The sequence below is a fragment of the Alligator mississippiensis genome, chromosome 2 (genome assembly GCF_030867095.1).
Source record: "Alligator mississippiensis isolate rAllMis1 chromosome 2, rAllMis1, whole genome shotgun sequence".
Taxonomy (NCBI): domain Eukaryota; kingdom Metazoa; phylum Chordata; order Crocodylia; family Alligatoridae; genus Alligator; species Alligator mississippiensis.
Window position 1 is genome coordinate 55,756,224 of NC_081825.1, and position 25,289 is coordinate 55,781,512.

At 47.0% G+C, this 25,289-nt stretch overlaps 1 protein-coding gene across 1 annotated transcript in view; it reads right to left on the reverse strand.

The window, feature by feature from the left end:
* The window catches only part of GABRA2 (gamma-aminobutyric acid type A receptor subunit alpha2), a 138,145-nt gene that overhangs the window by 81,993 nt on the left and 30,863 nt on the right, over positions 1 to 25,289 (reverse strand). Inside the window, exon 4 of the mRNA XM_014594996.3 lies at positions 2,721 to 2,788. Coding sequence (XP_014450482.1) covers positions 2,721 to 2,788 — 68 coding nt within the window. The remainder of the gene's footprint in view (positions 1 to 2,720; positions 2,789 to 25,289) is intronic.

The window sequence follows — 25,289 nt, forward strand, 5'->3', positions numbered from 1 at the left end:
CAACAACAACTAACCGAGTTGCTACTGCCTACTATGCTCGCACCAGAACTGAACTACAGGATTTATGCAGAGAATCAAAAATCCAACCTGAAGAAACTCTAGCTGTATGGTTGGGACGTTTGGTCGTGGAACTTGGATCCGATCTGCAGAACCAGGAAGAAGCAAGCTTCTTGGTCAGACAAGCTTCGTGGAGTAGAGGACATGTCACTGACATCGACATGATAGCGGTTAACGTTCACTGGCCTATTCTACTGCCAGAGCTTGTTGCAGGACTAATCGGTCAAAAAGCCCACATATGGCATGACAGACGGCCAGAATATACTGGCGCAGAACATCTCATGCTAGCAATCATCAGATTCTCGTACTGCGCCTGGAACCCTACAGCATGTGCACTGGGACTGACATCACTCCAGCGAATAAGACTGTGGCCTCACCGTCATCTACGAGACCCTGGAACCATTCCAGTGACTGTTCACAGCATAGATAGTTGTCTTGAGGTTTATGGATGAAAGAACATTGTCGTCCTCAGAATTCTGCTCAACCCAATGGTGAACCAACCCGTGAATAACCTCCTTCGTCAGCTGTCACGACTGCGTATCCTGATGGAGCCAAGATTATCCGGTGATCGGGACCGTTGACACCCGACCGGAATTCAAGGCATAAAACATCGCGAATCCGATCTTCCATCATTGCCACAGAGAACACCAGAAGAGCGATACGTGTTTGGATTTCTCCTACAGCATTCTGGACTCAATAAGCAGCAACTTCGGATTTTAGGGGACGCAGGCCAACGGCAACTGGCCTATGAATTAGGTTTCCGTTACCTAGAAGAGTTAGATGACGGCTCCTCGACGATTTCATCTAGTTAAGTGTGCAAGAGAGGGTAGTTTAGAATAGCAAACACTAGTATAGTTCCATGGAAATTTTTTAAATATGTTGAGATACGTTAATCTATTTTTTTTTGAGAGTTTTGTTTACAGATCCGAAGTTCAGAGTGCGTGGCGAAGAGAAGCCCCGAGAAGGATAACATCATCGAAAAGTGAGGGCTTGACACGCAACTTCGCCATAACGCCCACTGAAGCCCTGATCGTGTAGTTTTTTGTTATAAATCTGATTATGTGTATTTGTGTTGGTAAATTTTGTGTTTGTTTGTGTTTGTTGTGTGTGTTAGCGACTCGTGATAAAAATCCTCACTCCTCGAATGACGAGCGTGTAGCATAATTCAGCCATGCCTTCAGCAAAGGGGGATGTCACAACCCAAGGGTGTGATTTTTGTTTGTGTGCGCTTTGGCACCGCTGAATTATTTTCCCGCTGTTTGAAGCTTTCTTTGCAGGGTGCATTTCTTCTTTGCAGCATAGAAATGCACGTTGCAAGGAGTTCCTGCCATTTGTATTCAAATTTGTGCCCCACTATTGGCCAGTTCTAAATTATTCCCACGTGGTGGATAGCGATTGGCTTGCTAGCCATATAAGAGGCTTGAGTGGTTTCCGCCCAAGTTGGAGGACTCCACGAACATCAGGAGGAGGAAACTTCACGTCTCATGAAGATCTCTAAGCGCTGCGGAGCCTATTGGACCCAGCGTGAATATCAAGAAGGCATCGGGGTCTGATCAGCCTCTCGCCTCTCCCCGTCGCCGAGCGCAATCCTCGACGTATCCCTCTTCCCTGTGCGCAAAAAGTTCCATGGAGCCTCGACAACTCTGTGTGAGTCAGAGTTTTGTCTGAGTCCTTAACATAGGGATTTAAGCGGAGCTTTACGTGGGAAACTGTCCAGCCTACACCGCGACCATCTACGGTGTAAGTAAACAATCTTGAATCAACTACTAAGCGTCCGTGCCTAATTCTAGCATGTCGCCTGCTTTCTCTGACCCAGCGTGTCCGGGCTGCTGGCCACAGCCCGCGGCACGAAAAAAGGGCCCCGGATCGCTCCCGGCCCGCACAGTACCCATAGCCTAAGGGGAAAACAGCCAGCAGACTAATCACTCATCAATTAAGCAATTAGCTGCTCTTTCACAGGTGCTCCTTCCCTCCCAGGGCAGGGCTTCACATGGGCTATGTTGTGTGGATGGGCTTGCTTCCTCCCTGCTTCTCCCAGTCAAAGACCCAGGAGCAGCTCCCAGCAGCAGCTGTTGTGTTATCAGTTAAACATCTAACCAATATAATTTGAGGTTAAATATTTTTAAATATTTACATCCCTTGTGAGGTGGTACTTGAACACCTCCCATCCTTACAGACCTAGCTAAAGAGGTTGCTCCCAGACTCCATGCATCATCTGGACCTACTGAATGGCCAAGGCCACACCCATTACACCTGTATCCTCAGCATTCTGCCCCAAACTCCCTGACATCTCCATTACCATTCAGAGACAGGAGATATAAGATCCTCTTTTTAAAGAGTGGCTATGAACAAAGACTTTGACCAAAATATTTATAAAACTTTGGGAAATCTTCCAGGTAGGCTTTCCTTGTCTTGGTTTTCCAGACCATTTCAAATCCACATGTGCTGAGAGAACAATCACTAAACATAACAATCCTTTAAGCTTTTACATTCTTTGAGATTCTACTTTCACTTGCATCTATTTTATAATGTTAAGATTCTGTTGATTTCATTGGAGATACCCATATCATGCTCTTCTGTAAGTGAGAGCAGTATATCTATATCATGTCTCCTCAGATTTTCTATATTAGGCAAACAAAAGATTAGTTTGTACAGAGACTCACCATGTCTGTGTCTGAAACAGGTCCAAAACTGGTCACATAGATGTTAGTGAAGACTTCCGTTATACTATCTAATGTAAGAAAAGAAAAAACAAACATTATTAGCATCCTTTTTTTATCCTATACAGAAAATTATGGGAAACATTATGAACTAGATTCTACTCTAAGTTACACAGTGGTAAATATGGACTAACTCACCTGATTTCAAAGAACTACTTTGCCATCATATGGATATATGGATGTTACCAAATGAGAATTTGGCCCTGTGTGCTTCATTTTTGTTACAGAACTGTGAAACAGCAAATGCAAACATCTTTCTCATCTTTATAGCCAGCAAAATAATTGCACTGCCTGGTATTTAATAAGGTACTATAATCCTAAACACAAAATGCCTTTATTGGAGAGCTATTCTTCCTATTGTTGCAGACCACTGCTGTTAAGGCTTTCTAATTCAAGGCTATTTTTTTCAGATTGAATAGCTTGTTCAAAGCCAAAGACAAGAAAGAGCTTACAACACAATTACTAACAGCACTAAAAATAACTACTCAATGGTGTCCTACATTTTAATTGGATACATTTTTAAATGGTGAATATTTGAACTTAATATTCCCTTCACTTTATATTCTATGCTACGGAATTATTGTTGTGGAACTGTAAATACAGCCTGGGAAAAATTTGGCTCCTAAACACTACAGTCAGACAACCATGAAATCAGAATATTAAATATTGTAGGGATAAATAATTACCAAGTTTCCTAGCTTCAGTTTTCAATTAAGTTCAAAATAGAATGAGGTATGCTAATGGTGATGGGGTACAACTGTAGATATTTCTTAAGTGGTAGCCAACTATCACATAATTACCAAGGCAACAAGAGTGTTGCCTGGCAGCAATCTTTTAGCTGAAAAAGAAAAAAAAAGAATACTTAAATATACTAGAATCTGAGGAAAGGTTGAACAAACTTGGTGCATTTTGTTTGAAGAAAAAGGAGATAAGGGACACATGATAGAAACTTTTAAAATGTGAAAAGCTGCCATTAAGCAGAGAGAGAAAATGTTCGCTTTGCCACAGAGGGCAAGGCATGAAGCAATAGGTTTAAACTGCGGCAAAGCAGATTTAGATTAAATCTTGGGGGGGAAAAAGCTTCTTAGTTACATGAACCATAGGACAATGAAACAAGCTGCTCATGGAAGTTGTAGAACCTCCTTTAAAATCTCTACTGAAGAAGTGGCTGGATAAGCATCCACCTGATATCATTTATGAACAGTGAAATCCTGTATCTGCCCAGGGGGCTGAATTAGAAGAATCTCTTGAGGTCTTCCCAATAATCCTGCTGTTAACAAGGAAAAACAACCTGCCCTTTGCTAGACACAGTGCTGCTCTGGGTTACAGGAGTAATCACAGGCTGTGTACACATGTTCAAATAATCCAAGAGAATTCTCCTAGTTTTGTTCTCCTGGTAGAAAAACTTACCTGGAGATGTCTGAACAGATATTTGAATACTAAACCCCTGAAGAGCAGAGAGCTTGCAGTGCTGATGCTGAGTAGCCAGCAGAACTCAGCATGCTCTGCAGACTCCTTCAGTCTGCCCAGAGACAGATGGCTGCCGTGTATAGGGCAGCCCTGGTTGGCTAACCCAGACTGGTCAGAATCAGCCTTTGTCTCCTTGAAGCACAACATAGAGATGGTGAGGCAGGTATGTTCTGCTCCATGCTCAGGGGGAGCAGAGTCCAGTGAGTGAAACACTGTCTCCCCACAGGGGGAGGGGTACAAAGCACCCTAGCATGCTGGAGTACTATGCTGTGGCTTCTCTCAGAAGAGAAGTATATAAACATTTGCTTTCCCAGGAGAAACTGCTTATTCCTAAGTTATTTAACTCTGATTATTCCTAGGTTATTTTTCTCTTGGAGCAACTATTTTTGTACACCATTGTTTCTCTCATGAGGAACTGAATATCTGTATGTAGCCATAGTGTCTGTTCGATCTTGATTTTCATATTTGATTGTAACACCCAAAATATGCATTGAGAGTATCTTCATTCCGAGTTAAAGTTGTTCTAAAAGCTATCTTTTACCAAAGATGCTGCATAGTCAGATTTCATGTTTTATTAAATCAGAGTTGTCAAACTGGCAGGTCATGAGGTACTCAGCCACCACCCATCCTATTGCTTCTGCTGCTATGGTTGCTGGGGTCTACAGGCTCCCCATCTCTGCTCCAGCTTCTGTTCCTGCATCTGCCTTTGAGGGTAAGATGATGTGGTGGGAGGGGGGCCACGGAGAGGTCTATCCTGTCCACACTGCCCCTACAGCGGAGGGAGGAGATTGGGCTTCCCACAATGTGCATGCATCTGGAAAAGGAACCAGGCTGTGCATGTGGCAGAAGTAGGGGCTGCCTGTGCAATGCAAGAGAGCCATAGAGGACCATCCCTGTACTGTGCTGCCCACACTGTGCACAGCCCACAGATGTGCTCCCCCACCCCCACCACACAGAAATCAGACAGCCCTAATGAGCCCATAAATGAACCCAAAAATATACATTTTACGTGATAAGTCTAGAGTGGAGGACGGCAGCATAAATGAATTCCTTGCATAATCAAAGATTTTTTCTTACATACTGTAATAAACATGTTCATATGTATGTGTGCCATTGCCCTCTACTGGATGAAAACTGGATGAAAATCTGTGTTTTATATAAGCTTTACATGTAAAGCTAAGAGGAATACTGTAGTCATTATACAATGAACTCTGTTTATTGTTTAGTTTTGGGACTGCAAAAGGCAATGCCCTTGCCCAGACTTAGCAGTTACAAGAATTCTTCCTAAACAATGCTCATTAACTATAAGAGCAGCCTACGCTAAGCTATTTACAACCTCATTAAGGCTCCTTAATTTATTTTATGGAAAGCCTTCTGCCTGTAATAACAGCCTTGAAGCTAACAACTCCTAGTCAGGTTCAGCAATCATGCATTTAAACAGAATCCAACCATTTTTTAAAAGTAGACAGTCAGGCTGCAGAGAGTCTATGCACTTAAGCAGTTTATGCACTTAACCAGTAAGACAGATAACTGAAGTCTGTAGGCCACAGGTAAAAGATTGAGACCAGTGTAGCATCATGCAATTAAGCAAAATGCAAACCTATCCCATATGCCCAGAAGTGGAGTACATTATACACTGTGAACTGCTGTGAACCAAGAGCAGCATATAATTGCAAGAGATATACAAAGGGAACACAAGGAGAAATTGTGCTGGTGCAATCCCTTCTGGGACTTTCTCTCTTGACAGATGAATACCCCTGTGCTGTCATTTATGATGGAACTTGTACACCTCTTTCACAGTCAACAACCAACTACACATTTGTTTTTATAGTTTGGATTCCATGCATTCTTTCCTAGTCACCAGACTACCTATAATGTATTTTCTTATTTTTAATACAATAAATAAAATATGCTTTTTAACGATACGTTATCCATTTGAAGTACTTTCTGTATTCTGGCATATAGAAGATCCTTCCTTAACATATCCTAAGTATTGCTACATTATTCGCATTATGGTAATGCCTAGGAATTCTCTACAAATAAATAACAAAAAGGCACTCCCTACCCAAAAATGTTTACAATCAAAAATATAGAACAAGGACACCCAAAGCTTCTGGGACTGCCTTGTTCTCAACATGCCAGTAAGACTAAGTAGGTTTGGATAAAGCATCCTGGGAACCACAAGTATAATTCAGAAGTGCAGAGACTGCATATTGCCCATAAGAAACTTTCCAGAAAGGATTATACTATCCAAATGGTCACCTGGCACAGGCCACAGTGAAATGGAAAAGTGACAAGACAGAATACTCTTCAGGGGGCAAAAGAGTACTGCAGATATTAATTCTAAAATTTGGCCTGCACTCCACCAATAACTTGCAATCCTAATTATAATTCTACCAATGGTAAAGCATCACTGACAATTTGGTGTTCCAAAAAACCAGGAGCAAGATCCAAACTCAACTGCAGTGGTGTAACTTGGGGTAATGCCACTGAAGACAACACAGACACTCTGAAGCTACTGGTCAGGGCTGGATGCCAAAACAGACATACATGTGCGGCAGCCCGTGTGCGCCCTCAGCTTCCCCGCAACTGCGCCACACCAGAGTGGCCTGTCTCCGGCAGACAAGGATTCAACACATAGGTAAATGAGGTGAGTGAGGGGGAGGGGCAAAGCGCGAGGCCAGCTGTTGGAGATCGGGAAGGGTTTTCGCACCCTCCAGGCCCCATGTAGCACCACCAGGAGGGATATGCATGAACAGACCACGCAAACAGGCGCACTCTTCTGGGGTGCGCCGGAGATTGTTCAGAGTTCATGCAGGGGGGCACACAGAGGGGCCTGAACTCTAGGCATCGGTGGCCCCGGATGGAGACTTCAGGAGAGTGGAAGAGGAGGAGTCTTCAACCATGGTAAGTACATGGTGCACAGCTAGGGACCCTCCCCCAGTGATGCCTCCCACCCGGGGCTCCTCTGAAGCCGCTACCCAGATGGAGCCCTGAGGCCTGGGAGCTGGAGGGGGGGGAACAGGAGTCCCCTCACCTGTTCCATGTGTGCCCAGCTTGAGGCCCTGGAGAGGCAAGTGAGGGAACTCCAGTCAGAGGTTAGCAGGCAGCGGTGGATCAGGGCTGCTGATCATGAGATTGATGGGTACTTTCATTCTCTGCAGGATCACACACCTAGTGGGAAGACAACACAGCGGAGGACCTAATGCAGATGTATGTAAGACAGTCACCTCCAGAGCCAGACATCACACAGCTGGGACAACTTCTCCAGTACAGCTGGGGAACAGGTATGAGGCCATGGTATCACTGGAGGAGAGTGCAGCAGAGGAAGCCACGTCCACAACCACCAGACTGAGGGACAACCGGACAGCCGGAGGAAGAAATGCCAAGTCACTGTGGTGGGCAACTCCCTCCTGAGAGGAACAGAGGGAGTCGTCTGCTGCCCAGATCACATGGTACGGGAGGTATGCTGCCTGCCCAGAGCCCAGATTCGCAACTTCACTGCAAGGATTCCTGACCTAATCCAGCCCTCCAGCTACCATCCCATGGTCCTCACCCCATTTATATGGCTATAAATGATGCAGCCAGGAGTAGTCTGGGCCAAATCATGAGTGACTACAAGGCTCTGGGGGCCAGGCTTAGGAGATCGGGGGGCACAGGTGGTCTTCTCATCGAACCTCCCAGTCAGCGGTCATGGCCAGCACCATGATAGCTGCATTAGAGAAGTCAACTTACAACTCCAGAGTTAGTGCCATTGTGTGGGTTTTGGCTTCCTCGACCACAATCAAGAAGGGGCAGGCTGGGACATAATGGTCTTCATCTCCCTTTGAAAGATAAGAGTCTGTTCTCTTACAGGTTGGCTGATCTCCTATGCAGGGCTTTGAACTAGGTTCGTCAGGGGACAGGGATGCAGAAGACAGAGAGAACCTAGGAACAACGAACCATGACCCATGCACTGGAATAGTCCACGTAAGTACTAAGGGGACTGACAGGCATCAGGATAGATGGGTACAAAAAGCATCTACTGGGGGGCTTAAGTGTCTCTATACTAATACTAGGAGCATGGGGAACAAGCAGGAGGAACTCACACCCCTGCTTGCAAACAAAGACTTTGACCTAGTTGGATTAACTGAACCCTGGTGAGGCCCTACCCATGATTGGGCAGTAGGCATTGAGGGCTATAGGCTGTACAGGCGAGACAGAGTGGGGAAAAAGGGAGGGGGGAAATTGCTCTCTATGTAAAGGAGCAATACACGTCTTCCATAATCAAGATGGGATCAGAAGGGGGGCAAAGTGAGGTACGGTGGGTCAGAATATAAGGGGGTCAGGGGGAAAGGGACTTGGTAGTGGGGGTCTATTATAGACCGCCGCACCAGGATGAGCTAGACATGGAATTCTCAAGGCAACTCTCAGAGGCAGTACATTCAAGGGCTTGGTTGTCACGGGTGACCTAAACTACCCTGACATCTGCTGGGAGGAGCAATCAGCTAGATCTGATTATTTATGTAGGCTCTTAACCTCCATACAGGACCTTTACCTAATGCAGGAAGTATATAGTCCCACTAGGGGAAATGCCTTAGAGGACTTGGTGTTTGCTATAGGGGATGATGGAAGATGCAGGGTAACCTAGGGGATAGTGACCACCAATTGTTGGAATTCATTATCTGGAAAAAGGTGGGAAAGATAACCAGCAGGGCAGAAGTGCTAGACTTCAGAAAGACTAACTTCAACGAGCTCAGGAGATTACTAAGAGAGGCACTGAAGGACAAGAGTATTGTTGGCATTGTTGAGATGGCAGTCCAGGAAGGGTGGTGATTCCTCAAGAGATCGATCCATTGGGCACAGAAGGAAAGAATCTCATTGCACATGAAGTAGGGAAGAAAGGCCAAGAAACCCTCTTGGCTGAACAGGGAAATCCAGGAAAGCCTAAGAGTGAAAAAAGAGGCATACAGACTGTTGAAGAAGGGAGTAGCCACCAAGAATGGGTATACCTACTTGGCTTGCACTTGCAGGGAGTCAGTTAGAAATGCAAAAGCAGCAATGGAACTCAGGCAGGCATAAAAAATTAAAGATAGCAAAAAGTCCTTCTTCAGGTATATAGGGAGCACAAAAAAAAAGGCATATGGCAACATAGGACCCCTATAGGACAGACTAGGGCAATTGGTGACAGATAGGAGTGACAAAGCTGAGCTCTTCAATGAGTTTTTCACATCTGTATTCCTGAACACGGATAAAAGACATATCTCCCCACTGGACTATAGGCAGGTACAAGAGGGATGCCAGTCCACCAACAGTTAGTGTCGACCTAGTCAAGAGATACTTGGAGGGAGTGAATGTGTTTAAGTCAGCAGGCCCAGTCAATCTTCATCCAAGGGTGCTGAGGGAATTAGCCAGTGTCATAGCAGAACCACTGGCAAGAAGGTTTGAGCACTTGTGGTGCTCAGGACAGGTCCCAGATAGCTGGAAAAGGGCCAGTGTGGTCCCCATTTTCAAGAAGGAAAGGAAGGAGGATCCAGGTAACTATAGGCCATTAGTCTCGCCTCTATCCTTGGGAAAACCTTTGAAAAAATGATTAAGGAACACATCTGTGGGAGTCCAGCAGGAAAAATAATACTGAAGGGCAACAAGCATGGATTCATAGCAGGGAGATGCTGCCTGACTAACCTTGTTTCTTTTTACAACCAGGTCACAAAATGCTTAGATGCAGGAGTCAAGGTAGATGTCATCAACTTGGATTTTAAAAAGGCCTTTGATATGGTGTCTCATCTCATTGTTATAAACAAACTAAGTGGCTGTGACATAGATGATTACACAGTCAGGTGGGTAGCAAACTGGCTTATGGGACACCCTCAGAGAATGGTGGTAGATGGGTCTGTATCAACCTAGAAAGATGTGGGCAGTGGGGGTCCCTCAAGTTTCAGTACTTGGACCAGTGCTTTTCAATATCTTCATCAGTGACTCGGATGAGGGCATGGAGAGCACTCTGTCCAAATTTGAGGATGACACCAAATTATGGGGCAAAGTAAACATGCGGTTGGGTAGGGAACGGATTCATGTGGATTTGGACAGGTTGGAAAAGTAGGCAGAACAGAATAGGATGCAGTTTAACAAAGACAAGTGCAAAGTGCTGCACCTAGGGAGAAAGAATCACCAACATACATACAAATTGGGGGATGACATTCTAAGTAGAACAGTTACAGAAAGTGATCTCGGAGTCATAGTAGACTCTAAGATGAACATGAGTCGTCAGTGTGACAAAGTGATAGGTCAAGCTAACCACACTTGACCATGCATTAATAGGTGCATCATGAACAGGTCTAAGGAGGTGATACTTCCCCTTTATGCGACATTGGTAAAGCTGCAGCTGGAGTACTGCATCCAGTTCTGGGCACCGCACTTCAAGAAGAATGTGGATAACCTTGAGAGGATTTAGAAGAGGGCTTCTCAGATGGTTACGGGCCTGTAGCTAAGGCCCTACAAGGAGAGATTGAGGAACCTGGATCTCTTTAGCCTCCGTAAGAGATGGCTGAGAGGTGACCTTGTGGCAATCTACAAATTCACTGGGGAGGGACAGACAGCAAGGAATAGGAGATACTCGATTTACAAGGGCACTCCACTGGGGTGACTAGAAACAATGGCCACAAACTGACAGAGAGCAGAATTAGATTGGACATCAAAAAGAACTTCTTCACAGTAAGGGTTACCAGAATCTGGAATGGGCTTCCAAGGGTGGTGGTGCTCTTCCCTACTCTGGAGGTCTTTAAGAGGAGACTGGACAAGCACCTGGCTGGGGTCATTTGACCCCAGCGCTCTTTCCTGCCCAGGGCAGGGGACCAGACTCGATGATCTACTGAGGTCCCTTCCGACCCTAAAAATCTATGAAATCTCTAATATACCTAGGATTTCACTTTGGTCTAGAAAAGTATGGTTACATCTTATGTATAATACTAAGACATAAAACAAACATATATTTTATGTCTTAGAATAATAATGTGTCTAGTATATACTACTTACTAAATAACAAAATGTATAATAGTAAAAACACAAACAGGAATTTCTTTATTGGCTTTCAATACAGTGAGTTACCAAATACAGAAATCAAAACTAGTCTAAGGACTAAATCTCAAACACAGAAAAAGGATTCCAAATTTCAACAATAGAAAAATATTAGCAGGGTGACACTGGTGCCCCAACTGAAAAACTGGGGACAACAGAGAACTGGGGGGGGGGGACAAAAAATCTAAAGGTCCAAAAATCTAAAGCCAGCTAGGTACCCTGCTACCAAATACAGGCACCTACTGATCCAGATTGGGGACTGGCATCCACGTTTCTGCTCCTTTCCACTGTACAACAGGCAACATTAGATTGTGACAGAGAATTAGGGCAGAACCTTCCAGCGGGCTGCCCACTGGCTGCATGTGGCCTCATGACTGGGTTAATTGTAGCCCCGCAGGCTCCTGCCCAGTCACTGTTCCCCCATCTCTCCAGCTGTAAGAGCAGCCAGTCTCCAGACTCCACCCCAACCCTACCAGCTTTCACTGCTTGTGTCTACCCCTGAGGGGGCTGAATAGGGGCAGGGCAGGGCAGTGCAGCCAGGCTAGGGGACCTAAGGATAACTCTGGGGCTGCATGAACACACGGTGTAGCAGTGAGGAAGGACAGATGAGCAGTGCAAAGGGGGGGGGTGGGACACACAGTGCAGCAGTGGGGGCAGTGGTACAAGTGCATGGTGCAGTGGTGGTGTGAGAAATGGGTTATCCATGAGGTATGCAGCCCAGGCAGCCTGTGTCCAGGGCCATCCCTAGGGGGTACGAATAGGGGTGACTGCCCTGGGCCCCACGCTTTGGGGGACCTCAAGTTTTGGGGTGCTCTGCAGAGCTGGGCAGAGAGGCAGCTCTGTGCCCAGCTGCTTGTTACTCCCCCCCGCTGCCAATGGCGGTGGTGGCAGCTTCTTCAGGTCTGAGGCCCATTGGATGAGAGCAGGGGAAGGGCCTCACATGGGCTGATTTGCCCTGGGCCCACACCCTGCTTGGGTTGCCTCTGCCTGTGGCTCACCATGGTATAGTCTGAAAGCGTGTGGCCCTGGCTGGGGAGGCCCATAGGGCATTCAGTCCCCAACTGCTTAGAAGCTGGACAGAGGTATAAGTGGGATGTATAAGTGGGAAGTTTCAGGAACGAGAATTAATGTGAACAAGAATAAACAAACGTGTCAGAAAGAATGAGAAAGAGGTGCAAGGCTGAAGTTATGGAAGAAATGAAGGAAAGCAAAGAGAAAAGAAAACATAGTGTAGGAAAAGAAAAAAAGCCTACAAGACCATAGAATCAAAGGTGCATGGACTAGGGTAGATGCCACCGCACCCACACATGGCACATTCTTGCTCCCACACAGGACTGGCAGTGCCTTCCCAGCCACCTGACTGGTGCCCCATGCCACTTCACCTCCCTGCAAGACCTTTGGCCAACCAGCCAGGCCCAGGCTATGGAATCCTGGAGTGTCCCTGCCAAACCCCGTAGGACATATGGTCACCCTAGATAAGCCTTTTAGGCCACCTGACTATGCCTGGTCTCATGCTACTGAGCTGCCCTCTCCTTGAGGCCTAATATCTTGCTAGTTAGTTGTACAGCAGAAGAGATAGCTCATTTGAAAGTACCCACTGACATTATTGCCCCTGCGAACCAATGATGACCTGAATCAAAAAGCTGACTGGAAAAATTAGGACAAACATTCTTTGTCAGCATATGCTGATTTTTCTAAACCAAAATGGTCTATAGAAAATATTCATTTTTCAGCAAAGTTCCGCTGACGCTCTCCTTCCAAGGAGCTTTCAAAACCTTCTTGCCTCCTTTTGAAAATTCACATTCTTGGCTCCTTAGCAGCTCACTGGGAGGTCCAATGAAGGGCCCAGATGCCAGAGTCAGCATCTTAAGACCAACCACATATAAAAACTGCCTCTGAATCACAAACTACAGAATTTTCCATTTCATGGAGAACTCTGAAGCAGGCTTCCTCGAAACAGTTAAACTGAGTATATAGCACTGACCTTTTTAGCTATGAAAGTCATCTGAAGTCTTCCCAAGACATACAACAATGACAACAACAAAAAAAAAAAGACCAATGGTAGGTTCTTTCATATAAAAAAAAATGGGTGGCTATGTGTATGTGTAGAAAGGTAATGGTCTGTGAATAACCTGTTACCTTTAGGAAGAAATCAATAACGGATTCAAACCTCAGCGGCTGGTTTGCATGCATGAGTTTATATTTCAAGGCCATCTTCGTAAGTCCTAGTATATCAGCTTTTATTAAAACATAAGAAGTGTTATGAAGAATCTTTTTATGTCCCTTGAACTAAGCCTTCGAGTCCACAGCTTTGGAGGCTGATAGAAAAGCAATACCAAGCCAAAATACGCATATCTTTCTTAATAGCACGGGGCTTCTAAAATATGCACACACAAATCTAATGAACAGTATGCAACCTCTTGGAAGTCTTAGTTTGAATGTAGAATAAATAGGACCCTGGAGAATATTGCAAGGCTGTAAATTGATTGAAGGACTGTTACAGCCTGCACAAAATGTGAAAATGAAGTACAGGTTATTAATTATGTCAGTACAAAATGAAAATGAGGTCAAGTTTAGAGTGCGGTGGGAGCTTTAACTCAGGATTTCTGAGCTTTTGTGGAAATACTGTCAAAACTTTGATGTTGTTTTAATTATTTTTTTATAAAAACATTAAACTAAAATTCACATTGTCTGACATTGTACTATGGTCTCCACAGACGTGCTTGACAATTTTGCCCAAAGGCATTGAAATTGTCATTCATAATATGATCCAGGAGAAGTACAGGTGAAATAGCCAGAACCTTAATCCATCAAGCACTGTTCTGATTCAACCTGCTCTCCTTTTCTGACAAGCTTGCAAGCCTGGTTGCTGCCAGCTAAAGACACAAAAGGGCTAAATTGGGGAGGGAGGGGGGACATAATCGGGAGCTCAGGAACAGAAGCAGCAAACAGACTGAAAATATTTCATTGTAGTTACTGGTACATTCTTGAGCAGGTTTTATATCGATACTGTTAAGGGTAACTTTATTTGTCCAAAGACTCTAGCTCCTTCATCTATTACCTACTGAGTGCATCTACATGAGACACCTTACTGTGCAGTAACATAGTTTACTGTGCAGTAAGTGTGAGAGTCTACACTGCAAATGAAGTAGCAAATTTAATTACGATTAGTTGCTGGTAGCAGTGCTCACGTGGATACCTGACCAGGAGCAAATCTGTTCCTGGTCAGCCAACCACCAGGAGGTGGGAGATTGCTCCCTGCCCCCAGGATCTGCCTGCTACTGGGGTGAACTTCACCACTGGATCCTATGCCCCCCTGCCCCAGCAGCAGGGAGCTCCAAGCCTCCCACTCCAAGATTGCAAACGGGGAACGGGGGCTGGGAGATCCTTATCTTCCAGCACCAGCTCTGCAACAGTGGGGCCAGCACTGGAATATCCTTATCTCCCAACCCAAGACATGGAGCTGGCACTGGAAGGTCCCTGCTGGCAGGAGCTGCGGAGCCTGCTCCCTACTCGGTTCTGTGCTTGCAGAGTGGAGGATGGGAACTGTCCCAGTTAGGTGAAGGTCCCAGCCCTGTACCCCAATCCACTAGTGGGGCAACTAGCTACTGGCTGCCCCACCAGGGGATCAGGGCAGGGGGCTGGAACCTGCCCTTCCCCTGCAGCTCCTTCCAAGTTCCCTGCCCTGATCAGGGGACTGGTGCCAGCAGTTCCCTGCTGCCAGGGAATGGGGACATTGATCCCACCCCAGCAGCAGGCAGTCCCCTGGGGGCAGGGTGCAATGTCCCAACCCCAGCCAGGAGACAGCTGTATAGATATAGTATTTTTTAAATGAGATCCATATCTTAACTTCTCTATCTTCTTTTTACTTTACTTCAACCCATTTCACCACTCCCTTCTATCCCCACTAACAGGTATTTAAGCACTTTTGCCGGTTTCAAACAGAAAGCCAAAATACAAAACTGATCAACTAATAATCTTGCCTGTTAGATTCTGATCTCACTCGTACCACAATAAATCAGGAGAATATGTATTACCAAAGTGTCAAGAGATCCAACTGAGACTGGGTCCCCCTTTTACCAGACATTTTAGTAATGCATAGACAGGTCCTGCCCCAAAGAACTGATAGTCTAAGATAGCCACTTTTATAGAAAGGGAACAAAAAAAAGAGTCTCCTGCAAACACTCTTCAGCAAACACTTCCTTACAAAAGTAATAAACAATAAGTTCTTATGCGGCAATATGATTCTGTAGAAGGTACCATAAATAACAATATACTTAGGTAGCCTTTCAAAGAGAAGTCTGTTAAGCAATACTGTGCTGAAGAAAAAATAAATAAGGGAGAGTAACTATCCTGGAAAAGGGAATGTACAACTATGTGATTAAGGAAGCCCAACTTACTAGATGGTAAGGCAGGAAATACTATGCCTACAAGGAGTTTGTATTTATGAGCCAAACCATCAGATGGAAGCAAATCAATGGAGAGATCCTTATCTACATCTATGGAGCACCTCACCATATATTTACACTTAACAGCTCATCCTTGCAAAATAATTTGATAGATAATAATTCTAAAAAGCACTCCTTTATTAGATAGAATTGTTCCTAGAAAGCAAAATCAGAACTGCATTTCTAAAAACCTCATCTTCCTCCATAATCATGTGCTTATCACTCAGATTAGATTTTATCACCCAACCACAAGTTCCCTGTCAAAGGAACCTGAACCCACTATCACCTGACAGAAATCATACCCCAAAACCTAGATGAACAACAGAAAGCAATGGGACAGAGCTTTGATGGGCTAATGGGATGAGTTGGGGATGTGGGGTGGGAATTCTGCCACCGATGAGCACACAGAAGTAGTACATCAGTGGTTCACAACCTTTTTTGGACTGAAGGCACCCCTTATTAGATTCAAGGCACCCCTCAAAACTGCCAGCTTTTAGCTTTCACTTGTGTTTTGATTACAGAAAAATAGTACAGTGACTTTACTGTTGGAGCTAGACTGTTCTCAGTGGTGGCAGATAACAGAACAAGGAATAAGCATCTCAAGTTGGTTGAGAGGCAACCTTGTGGCTGCCTATAAGTTCATCACGGGGGCACAGAAGGGAATTGGTGAGGATTTATTCACCAAGGCGCCCCCGGGGGTTACAAGAAACAATGGCCACAAGCTAGTAGAGAGCAGATTTAGACTGGACATAAGGAAGAACATCTTCACAGTTCGAGTGGCCAAGGTCTGGAACGGGCTCCCAAGAGAGGTGGTGCTCTCCCCTACCCTGGGGGTCTTCAAGAGGAGGTTAGACGAGTATCTAGCTGGGGTCATCTAGACCCAGCACTCTTTCCTGCTTATGCAGGGGGTCGGACTTGATGATCTATTGAGGTCCCTTCCGACCCTAACATCTATGAATCTAACATCTATGAATCTAAGTTGCAGCAAGGGAAGTTAAAATTAGATCAGGGCAAGCAATTATTTCAGATGGAGGGCTGCTTACCCAGTTTTGGCAAGCTATTGAGGGCCGCATGGGTAGCCCCGCCCCTTGACAGGAGCCCGTCCCCTGGTCACCATCTTGGGACCAATGTCCCAATGTCTTGGGACCAATGTCCCAGGGTCAACACCAGTGGGGCCCAAAGTGGGACACAGGCTGACAGTGGTCTGTGGAGCCGGGTGGGGCTGCACCAGCAGGGAGCGGGGGGAGCTGGCCTGGCTCCATAGAGCCCCTGCCAGCTGGGACCCCATGCTCCTGCAACCCTGCTCTGGGCCCTGCTGGCACTGGCCCCGGGACACCAGTGCAGGCCCCGTGCTCCCACTGGCGCCCACACCTGCTCACTCCCAGTGCCCCCCAGCCCCATGGTACAGGCAGGGGGCAGTGTGCAGCGTGCGGCCCCTCCCCTGCCCCATGGCTGGCGCTCCCTGCTGCAGCTGCTCACAGCCCATGTGGGGCTGTCCAGAGCAGGCATAGGCAGCCCCACATGGGCTGCGAATGGCTGCAGCGTGGGGCGCCAGCCACAGGGTGGGCGAGGGGCCGGTTCCCCCGCCCCGCCCACACTCAGCACCAGCTTGTAACCCACCCCCACTGCCAGCCTGGGCCCTGCGCAGCCCCGGACTCGCCCGTTGGGGCTGCACATGGTAGCAGCAGCTGTGGCCCCCCTGCTTGCCACACTGGGCAGTGTTTGCTGCTGCTGCTGCCCACCCAAAGCTCGCGTGCTGGGCAGCACAGAGGCGATGGTGGCAAACACTGCCCGGTGCGGCAAGTGGGGGGGCCGCAGCTGCTGCCGCCATACAAAGCCCTGACAGGTGAGCCCAGAGCTGCGAGGGGCCCAGGCTGGTACCGGGGATGGGTTACAAGCTGGTGCTGAGTGTGGGGGAGGGGAACCAGCCCCTCACCTGCCCCATGGCTGGCGCCACACACTGCAGCCATTTGCAGCGTGTGTGGGGCTGCCTGTGCCTACTCTGGACAGCACAGCATGGGCTGCAAGTGGCTGCAGCAGGGAGCATTGGCCATGGGGCAGAGGAAGGGCCACTTCCCTCCGCACCAGGAAGGAGCCCGGGGAAAAGCTGAGCATGGGGAAAAGTGGCCCCTCCCCTACCCCATGCCCAGCGCTCCCTAATGCAGCCACTCGCAGCCTGCGCAGGGCTGTCCTGAGCAGGCACAGGCAGCCCCACACAGGCTGTGAGCGGTTGCAGCGCAGGGCTGCAGTGCAGGGCACCAGCTACGGGGCAGGCGAGGGGCCGCTTTTCCCTGCCTGGGGTCCTCCTCTACCCTTCCCCTTCCCCACCACTTACCTGAGTTTCTGGCTGCGGCAGCCATGTGTTCCCAGGCCAGAAGCCCCTGCTGGGGCTTCCAGCTGGGGGTGGGGGGGCAGGGCCAGGCCGGCCTTGCTGTTGCAGGAGCCCACTGGGTTCCCTTGGGTCCTACTGCCCCTGGCTCCTATCATTTTTGAGAGGGACCAAGGGCAGATTAATATTAATTTTCTAAATTTTTAGGGGCTCTGCGTGCCGGATAGAATGGCCTTACGGGCCGCATCTAGCCCGCGGCCCGTATTTTGCCTACCCCTGGTTTAGATACTAGGAAGAACTCTCTCACTAGAAGGGTAGTAAAACATTGGAACAGGTTACCCAGAGAGGTGGTGAAATCTCTGTCCTTGGAGGTTTTCAAAACCTGCTAGACAAACCTTTGGCTGGGATGAGCTACTTGGGGATGGTCCTGCTTTGAGCAGGGGGTTGGACTAGATGACCTCCTTAGATCCCTTCCAACTCTAATTTTCTATGATTCTATGATACTGTTGCAAACAACTTGGAAAGACCACAACAGGGTATAAAACTGTGGGTTCTTATTTGAAATCTCTTGTGAATCAGTGCTAAACAGCTTGCAGCCAAAGAGAACAGTCTGACCTTGCCACTGATTTCCCTGCCACTCTGATGGTCAGGATGATAAGCAGCTGGGGCCTTGCTTCCTTTGTCCTTGTGTACAGAGTAAACACCTTTACTATTGTGTTAGGTTTTTGGTTGTAGCTGTGTTGGTCTAAGGACATAGGCAGGCAAGGTTCTTCGAGTAGATGTGATATCTTTTATCAGACTGAGTAGATGGAAAAAAGTGCTTAGCAAGCTTTCAGGTGCAGTCACCCTTCTTCAGGTTTAGGGAGTCTCCTGTTCTGAGACTCCAAGGAAGCTGTTCTGAGACCTGCCTTGCAGGTCTCAGAACAGCAGAGACTCCCTATACCTGAAGAAGGATGACTGCGCCTGAAAGCTTGCTAAGCACTTTTTTTCCAACTACTCAGTTGGTCTAATAAAAGGTATCACATCTACTCAAAGGGCCTTGCCTGCCTTTACCATTGTGTGGCACCCTAAAACACTCTTTGACATACACTGGTGAATACACTGGTGTGGACTTCTTAAAATGAACAAGAACAAAAATGGTCACTGAGGTGTCCTCAGGAATTACAACAGACTGTTAAAAATACCTTAAACTGCTGATGCCTACTGGAATAATCTTGAAGCCAAAACTCTCATTATTTGAAAATTACAGTGATTAACTTAACATGAAATTTAATTTTACCCTGTCAAAACATTGTACATCTCATCTGCTCCACTAGGTCTGCATCAGAATAGTGCTGGGTGAGGCTCAAAAGGCAGTGGTTTCTGGCAAGGATCAACTTCTCCATGTTTAATTTTACCCAGTACTCACAGAGATGAATGTTAAAATGTGATCCATATTGTTAACATCTAATCAAGCCCTTGAAGGGCTAAACCCATGGAGTGACATGGTAATTCAGGTTCCTGACAAGAAAATCAAATATACTAAGTTGATGAGTGATGTAGAGCTAAAACAGATAGCTAGATAGACAAAATAGGGTACAAACAATGGAAAAGAAAGGGAAGGTTAAATAGATAATATGTAAAAGATCTCTACAGTTTGTTTAAAAGATAGGAATTATCCTAGAATTCTGTTTAAATGAGCAGGATATGGGCAACTCCAGTAAAACATGCATTTTTAATTAAAATCTCAATATTTGCTCAACCCAAAAGAAGGAAGAGATTACATTTTTTTTAACAAAATGGACAAAGAATAAATCTACATATTGAGGCAACCCCAAAGAAATAAAAATCTATTCTAAACAATTGACAGCTGCCCATCAGGAGCATGACCCTGTACTCAGAAAAGTCAACAGACATTTCAGTAGTAAAAGGAATAGACTACAAAGATGGAAGATTCTACAGCTAAATGCCCTTCACTGAAAAAGCTGCCAACCAAACCTTAATTCCCTGAAGTGAGTAAAAGCTATCAGAGCAGCTGATAAACTATAAATCCCACACCCTTTCTTTACACCTCAGGGTAACTAGTTTATGTGCCTATACCAGTGGTTCTCAACCTTTGTTAGATTCAAGGAACCAGAAAATGTCAACTCCTAGCTATAAATCCTTTTTTTATAGAAAAATAGTAGAGCAATTTCACTATTGCAAAGAACTGATAAAAACACAAAGAGTCAGAATGTCTTTAGCACTATGCATTCTTATCTGAAATCTCTGGGTTTTGTTTTGTTAATCATGTGTGCACACCTAACAGTGTTAACATTGGGTGGCACTCTACAACACCCTTGAAAGGATCTCAAGGTACCCCAAGGTGCTGTGGCATCCTGGCTGAGAATCACTGTACTACATAATGGGCAAAATATACCTGAATTTAGTGGCTCAGTACAGAGGTTCAAAAAGCCCAAGGTGAAATTGGTTCAATTGTCACAGTTTTTTCTAAGCTGTATACTTTGAACTGATAACAAACTGAACCTGACATTCACTATCTGGGCATCCAAGACAGGCAGAAGCCTGCACTAGCCCAGGCCAGGAGCCTGGGGGTGCTCATGAATACCACCCCTCATGGCCAGCTGCCTAAGGCTACTAAATCCAGCCTGATGGCTAGAAAATGATATTTAGATGTTAAAAGAATCAGAACTCATGGCAGAGGTGATAGTTTTTATTAGACCAACTAGATATTGCAAAAAAAAGTATTAATTTGCAAGCTTTTGGGCACAGGCACACTTTTTCAGGCATAGGAGAGCAAAGATTGTAAAAGTTCTCCTAGGTAGAAATGAAAATCCATATTTCACAGGAGAGCTGAAGGTATGGTAAAATCTCCTGTCTGGAACAGTTCATTTCATACAGATTCATCTCAGAGACAAGTTAGAATAGTCTTTTTTACCTCAAAGTTGTCTGGTGGCAAGCAGGATGTAGAAGAGTGGTCACGAACTGGTTGACCACGATTGCCTGGTCAATTGGGGAGCCTCTGACAGTTGATCTCAGTCTGGAGAGGCACAGCCCCCTCAGACTGAGATTGACTGTCAGAAGCTCTGCGATCGGGAGCAGCAGGACACACGTGGGGAGCAGAGGGACACACATGGCTGGGCTGAGCTGTGACCCCTGTCGCCGGGGCTAAGCTGGGTGAATGGGATGATCCCCCTCCGCACCCCCTGCCACCAGGTAAGAGGGGCCCTGGCCAAGCCAGGCGAGGGTCACAGCCTGGGTGGCTCATCCAGGTGCATGGGGAGGGGGTGTGCTCCTGCCACTGCATGTGCCCTGGCAGAGGCCTGGAAGGCACATCCCACCCCCCAATCTGTGCACAGGGAGAGGTGGTTTTACCCGGGATCCTCATCAGCAGGCAAGTGAAAGCTGCACTTTTAAACTCAGTGCCCATTTTTGGCGCCAAGTTTTAAACTGTGGCTTTCACATTTGCTTCTCTGGGAGCTGGAAGTGGGGCCCCTCCACCAATGGGATTCGGAGGAGGTGGGAGCAGGGCTGGGGTCAGGCCAGGAGAGCTGCGCTGTGCCTGGGGGAGGTGGGTGAGACAGGTGGTGCCGCGTCTTGGGGGGAGGGAGCTGAGCCAGGCTGGGAGAGCTGTGTCCCACCTGGTGGGAGGGGCAGTTAGGACCGGGCCAGGCCAGGAATGCTGCACTGTGCTGAGCCTTTGCGGGCAGTGGTGCTGGGAGGGCCTTGGGGGGCTATAGCTTCCCAAAATTCATCTTAGCCCCCCCCCCGCAACCACCCCTCCCAGTGCCACTGCCCACCCACAGTCCTGGCCCAGCCCAGCCTGGCCTTCTGCATCTGCATGGCTGCATGGGACAGCTGGGCAGCAGCTCCCTGCAGGTAAGTGTAATAAGGGCTGACTGGGGAGCAAGACTGAGCTGCGGGCAGCTTGTGGCAGGGGTCAGGGAATGGAGGGCTGCTTCCATGTGATCAAGAGGTGGGGGAGAAGTGTCTGTCTGTCTGTCCATGTGCAGAGTGTGAGAGTAGTGTGAGCTCCTGTGTCTGTGTGTGCCTGTGTATATGCATGTGTATGTGTACATTTGGCCATAGTGGGAGCAGGGAGAAGAGGTGGGCATGTGCCCCCCAGCCCGGTGGAGTCCACCCAGCCTCCCCCATCAGCACTAAGAGAGGAAGGAGCCCATCTCCCCCTCCACAGCCCAGCTCTCATGGGAGCAGGGGGGGAGGCTCCAATTTTGTGCTTGCCCAGGGTCCCAGTAAACCTTAATCTGCCTCTGTTCCCCCCTCCCCCCACAACTGACCTGCTGGGTGAGGAGGTGGGAGGGACGACAGGGAGACAGTAGATCCTGGGTTGCCCTTTCCTTCTAAAAGTGATCTTCACCTAAAAAAGTCTGGAGACCGCTCATGTGGAATCATAGTTCCTTCTGGTTACGATGTTTCATATTTCACAGCAGAGTAGTAAAATGGACTGCTCTTCTGGGCAGGAATTTCTTGTCTATTTAGAGGTTTGCTTTTAGGAATTGGCTTGTAGGTAAAATAGATATTGCATTAAAACAATGGTCCAGGGGAATGGCAAGGGTTAACTGATTTCTAGAGGTTTGTTTGCTTCTCAGTTTCACAGCTTTCAAGGCAGACACAATGTTTGAGACCAACAAGCATACACATTAAATACATCCAAACTCTATTTTCATAATAAAGATAGGCCTGGCTCCAGGTCACAGTGCCCAGTTGCAAAAACCCTTGGGATTTCTGGTTTGGAATGAAATGACCAAATTAAGGTGTATGCATGTGATGGGTTTATGGAGATAGAATTTTGGCTGACAAAACAGAATGCAGACAGTTTGACGGCCACAAGAAAACCAAACAGCAGTACCCAGAAATGAAGAATCATCAGGGGATAAAGAATACAAAAGAAGGAGTTTTCAGAACAACAAGTTGGCATCAGCGCCCCTGACTTGCAAGACTGCTGACATTGGACATTCAAGCAAAGAACCATAAGGTAATATATTTTGTAATCATCTTGCTTGCTTTGCCTGCAACACTCTTATTTCCTATCTCTGTATATCAATAAAATTTGCCTATTATCATTTGGAGGAATTGTGGTCAGTCTGAAGGTTGTGCTTGCCCAGAACAAGATATCAGGACAGAGATATAAAACCAGTGCCAACAAGCCCAGTGGCAGCCCAAGCCTGATTGGATGCTGGACACACGTCACCCCATCCCACACAGGAGAAAATCTCTCCCCAGCTTCTGCCTCTAAGAAGGGAGTGGGGAGGGGAATGCACTGTTGGCTTTGGATTTAGGGCCCAGATGCCTTGTTTTGAGGGGGATGACCCACCCTCAGACCAACCACAAACTTTTCATTTGATAATAGGAAAATGTATTGCTACACAGTGATAACAGAAAAGAAACAATACAAGCAATCAAGCAATTTTATATACTGCCAATTTTAGGGCTGTTATTAGAATAAAGTTACATCTGCCCAGGATGCACGCTTTGCTCTAAGGCTTATGTCAGCATGTCAGCAGTTTGAAGGTAGGATGCCGAGGCCCACCCCCTGCTCCAGTGGGGTGGATGAGACATGCTCTTTGTCCATGGTAGCCTTAGGGATGGGGACCCACCGTCTAAGGGAGCAGGACAGAGAGGGACCCTAGCAGGATGGGGTGGAGGGACCCTTTGCTACTCTCAAGTCTCTGCTTTTCTATTCTTCTTTCGGACTGATAACTCCTGGTGACTTCATCTGTGGCTATTGCTGGTTGGGTTTTTTTGTGTTTGTCACACTGTCCATGTCCTGTGTCGTTAACATAGTTTAAGCCCATTATGCGCACACCCTTTCCAAAACAAGAATTTTAGGCCCCACTCTTTGGCCTTGCGAGTTGGTACCACCTTATTTTGTGTTATGGGCAGTGTAGTATATGCCCCCAGTTTCCCAGGTTGTATGTGTATCCATTGGCCTTGTTTGTTAGACACCCTGTTTGCTTCGAAGGCTGTATGAAACTGTGTGCAAGAGACCCAAGCTTTTAAAAATCAATTAACCCCTGCTGCCCATCCCGAACCATTCTAATACATACATACATACATACACACACACACGCACACCCCCCCCAGACTAGAAACCAGTTCCCAAAAAGCAAACCTTTAAATACCATTCTTAAGCTATCAATCCCCTTCGGGGGGGGGGGAGGAGGGGGGGGGAGAAGAGGCGTGTGCCCTGTGGGGGAGCAGGGGATCCCTCCTGACCTGCCCCTCACACAGTCCCCCCACATCTACCCACACACCTCATGCCCCCCATCCCTCCACACACATCCACCTACATCCCTTCCCACCCCTCTCCTGCAAACCCCACATCCCCCCATCACACACCCAGCACGTTCAGCTGCCAGACAGATAGACACCTGCTGGCAGGAGCTGTGGCTGCAGGGGCAGCTGTCCCCACATCCTAGTTAGTGAAGGGGTCAGGGAGATCTCTAATTGTTCTACTGATTGATAAGTAAACCAAAAGCAAACATCAAAACACATAGATATTTAGAATTTATTTTATGATGATGATAGAGACACTGATAGGCTTCCAAATTGCTTTAAAATTGTAAATATATCAATAAGACACTGCCCAACTGATCTCTCTCTCTCTGTCTTTTGTTTTAATTATGGAAGAACATGGATTTTGGGGTATTTTAAAGAGTTAATCTGGGCTTTTTTTATCAGAGATTTTGCAGTTTTTAAATAGGGAACATCAGAATTCCTGCTAGTGAAGCAAGTGGCAGGATCCAGGCAGAGAACCCTGCTCAGGGCTGGCACCCGGGACCCAGCTGGAGGTGGCTGACCTCCTGGCCACTTGGGGTCAGGAGGACATGCTTTGACAGTTCAAAGCAGGCCACCACACTGAGAACATCTTCCAGGCAATAGCTGCCCAGAGGGCAGGACAGTGGCACACATGGCAGTAGTGCCACACAAAGGCCAATTGTGCAGCCAGAGCCCGCTCGCAGTTGGCCCTGATATGCAGATGCCTCGCTGCAGCCATGCAGTTCCCATCAAGGTCTGGCAGGCTCACAGCCTTGGGGCCACATGCTGCCATAGGTGGCAACTGGTCATAGCCAGGCAGCAGCCCCCACTGCCAGACTGCTGCAGCAGGTAGAGCATACAGGGAACTCTCAGGTAGGGCTCCTTCAGCAGTCCAGCTGGCACAAGGGCTAGTGTCCCCAGATACCAATTGGTCAGGGCCCAGAAGCTCCT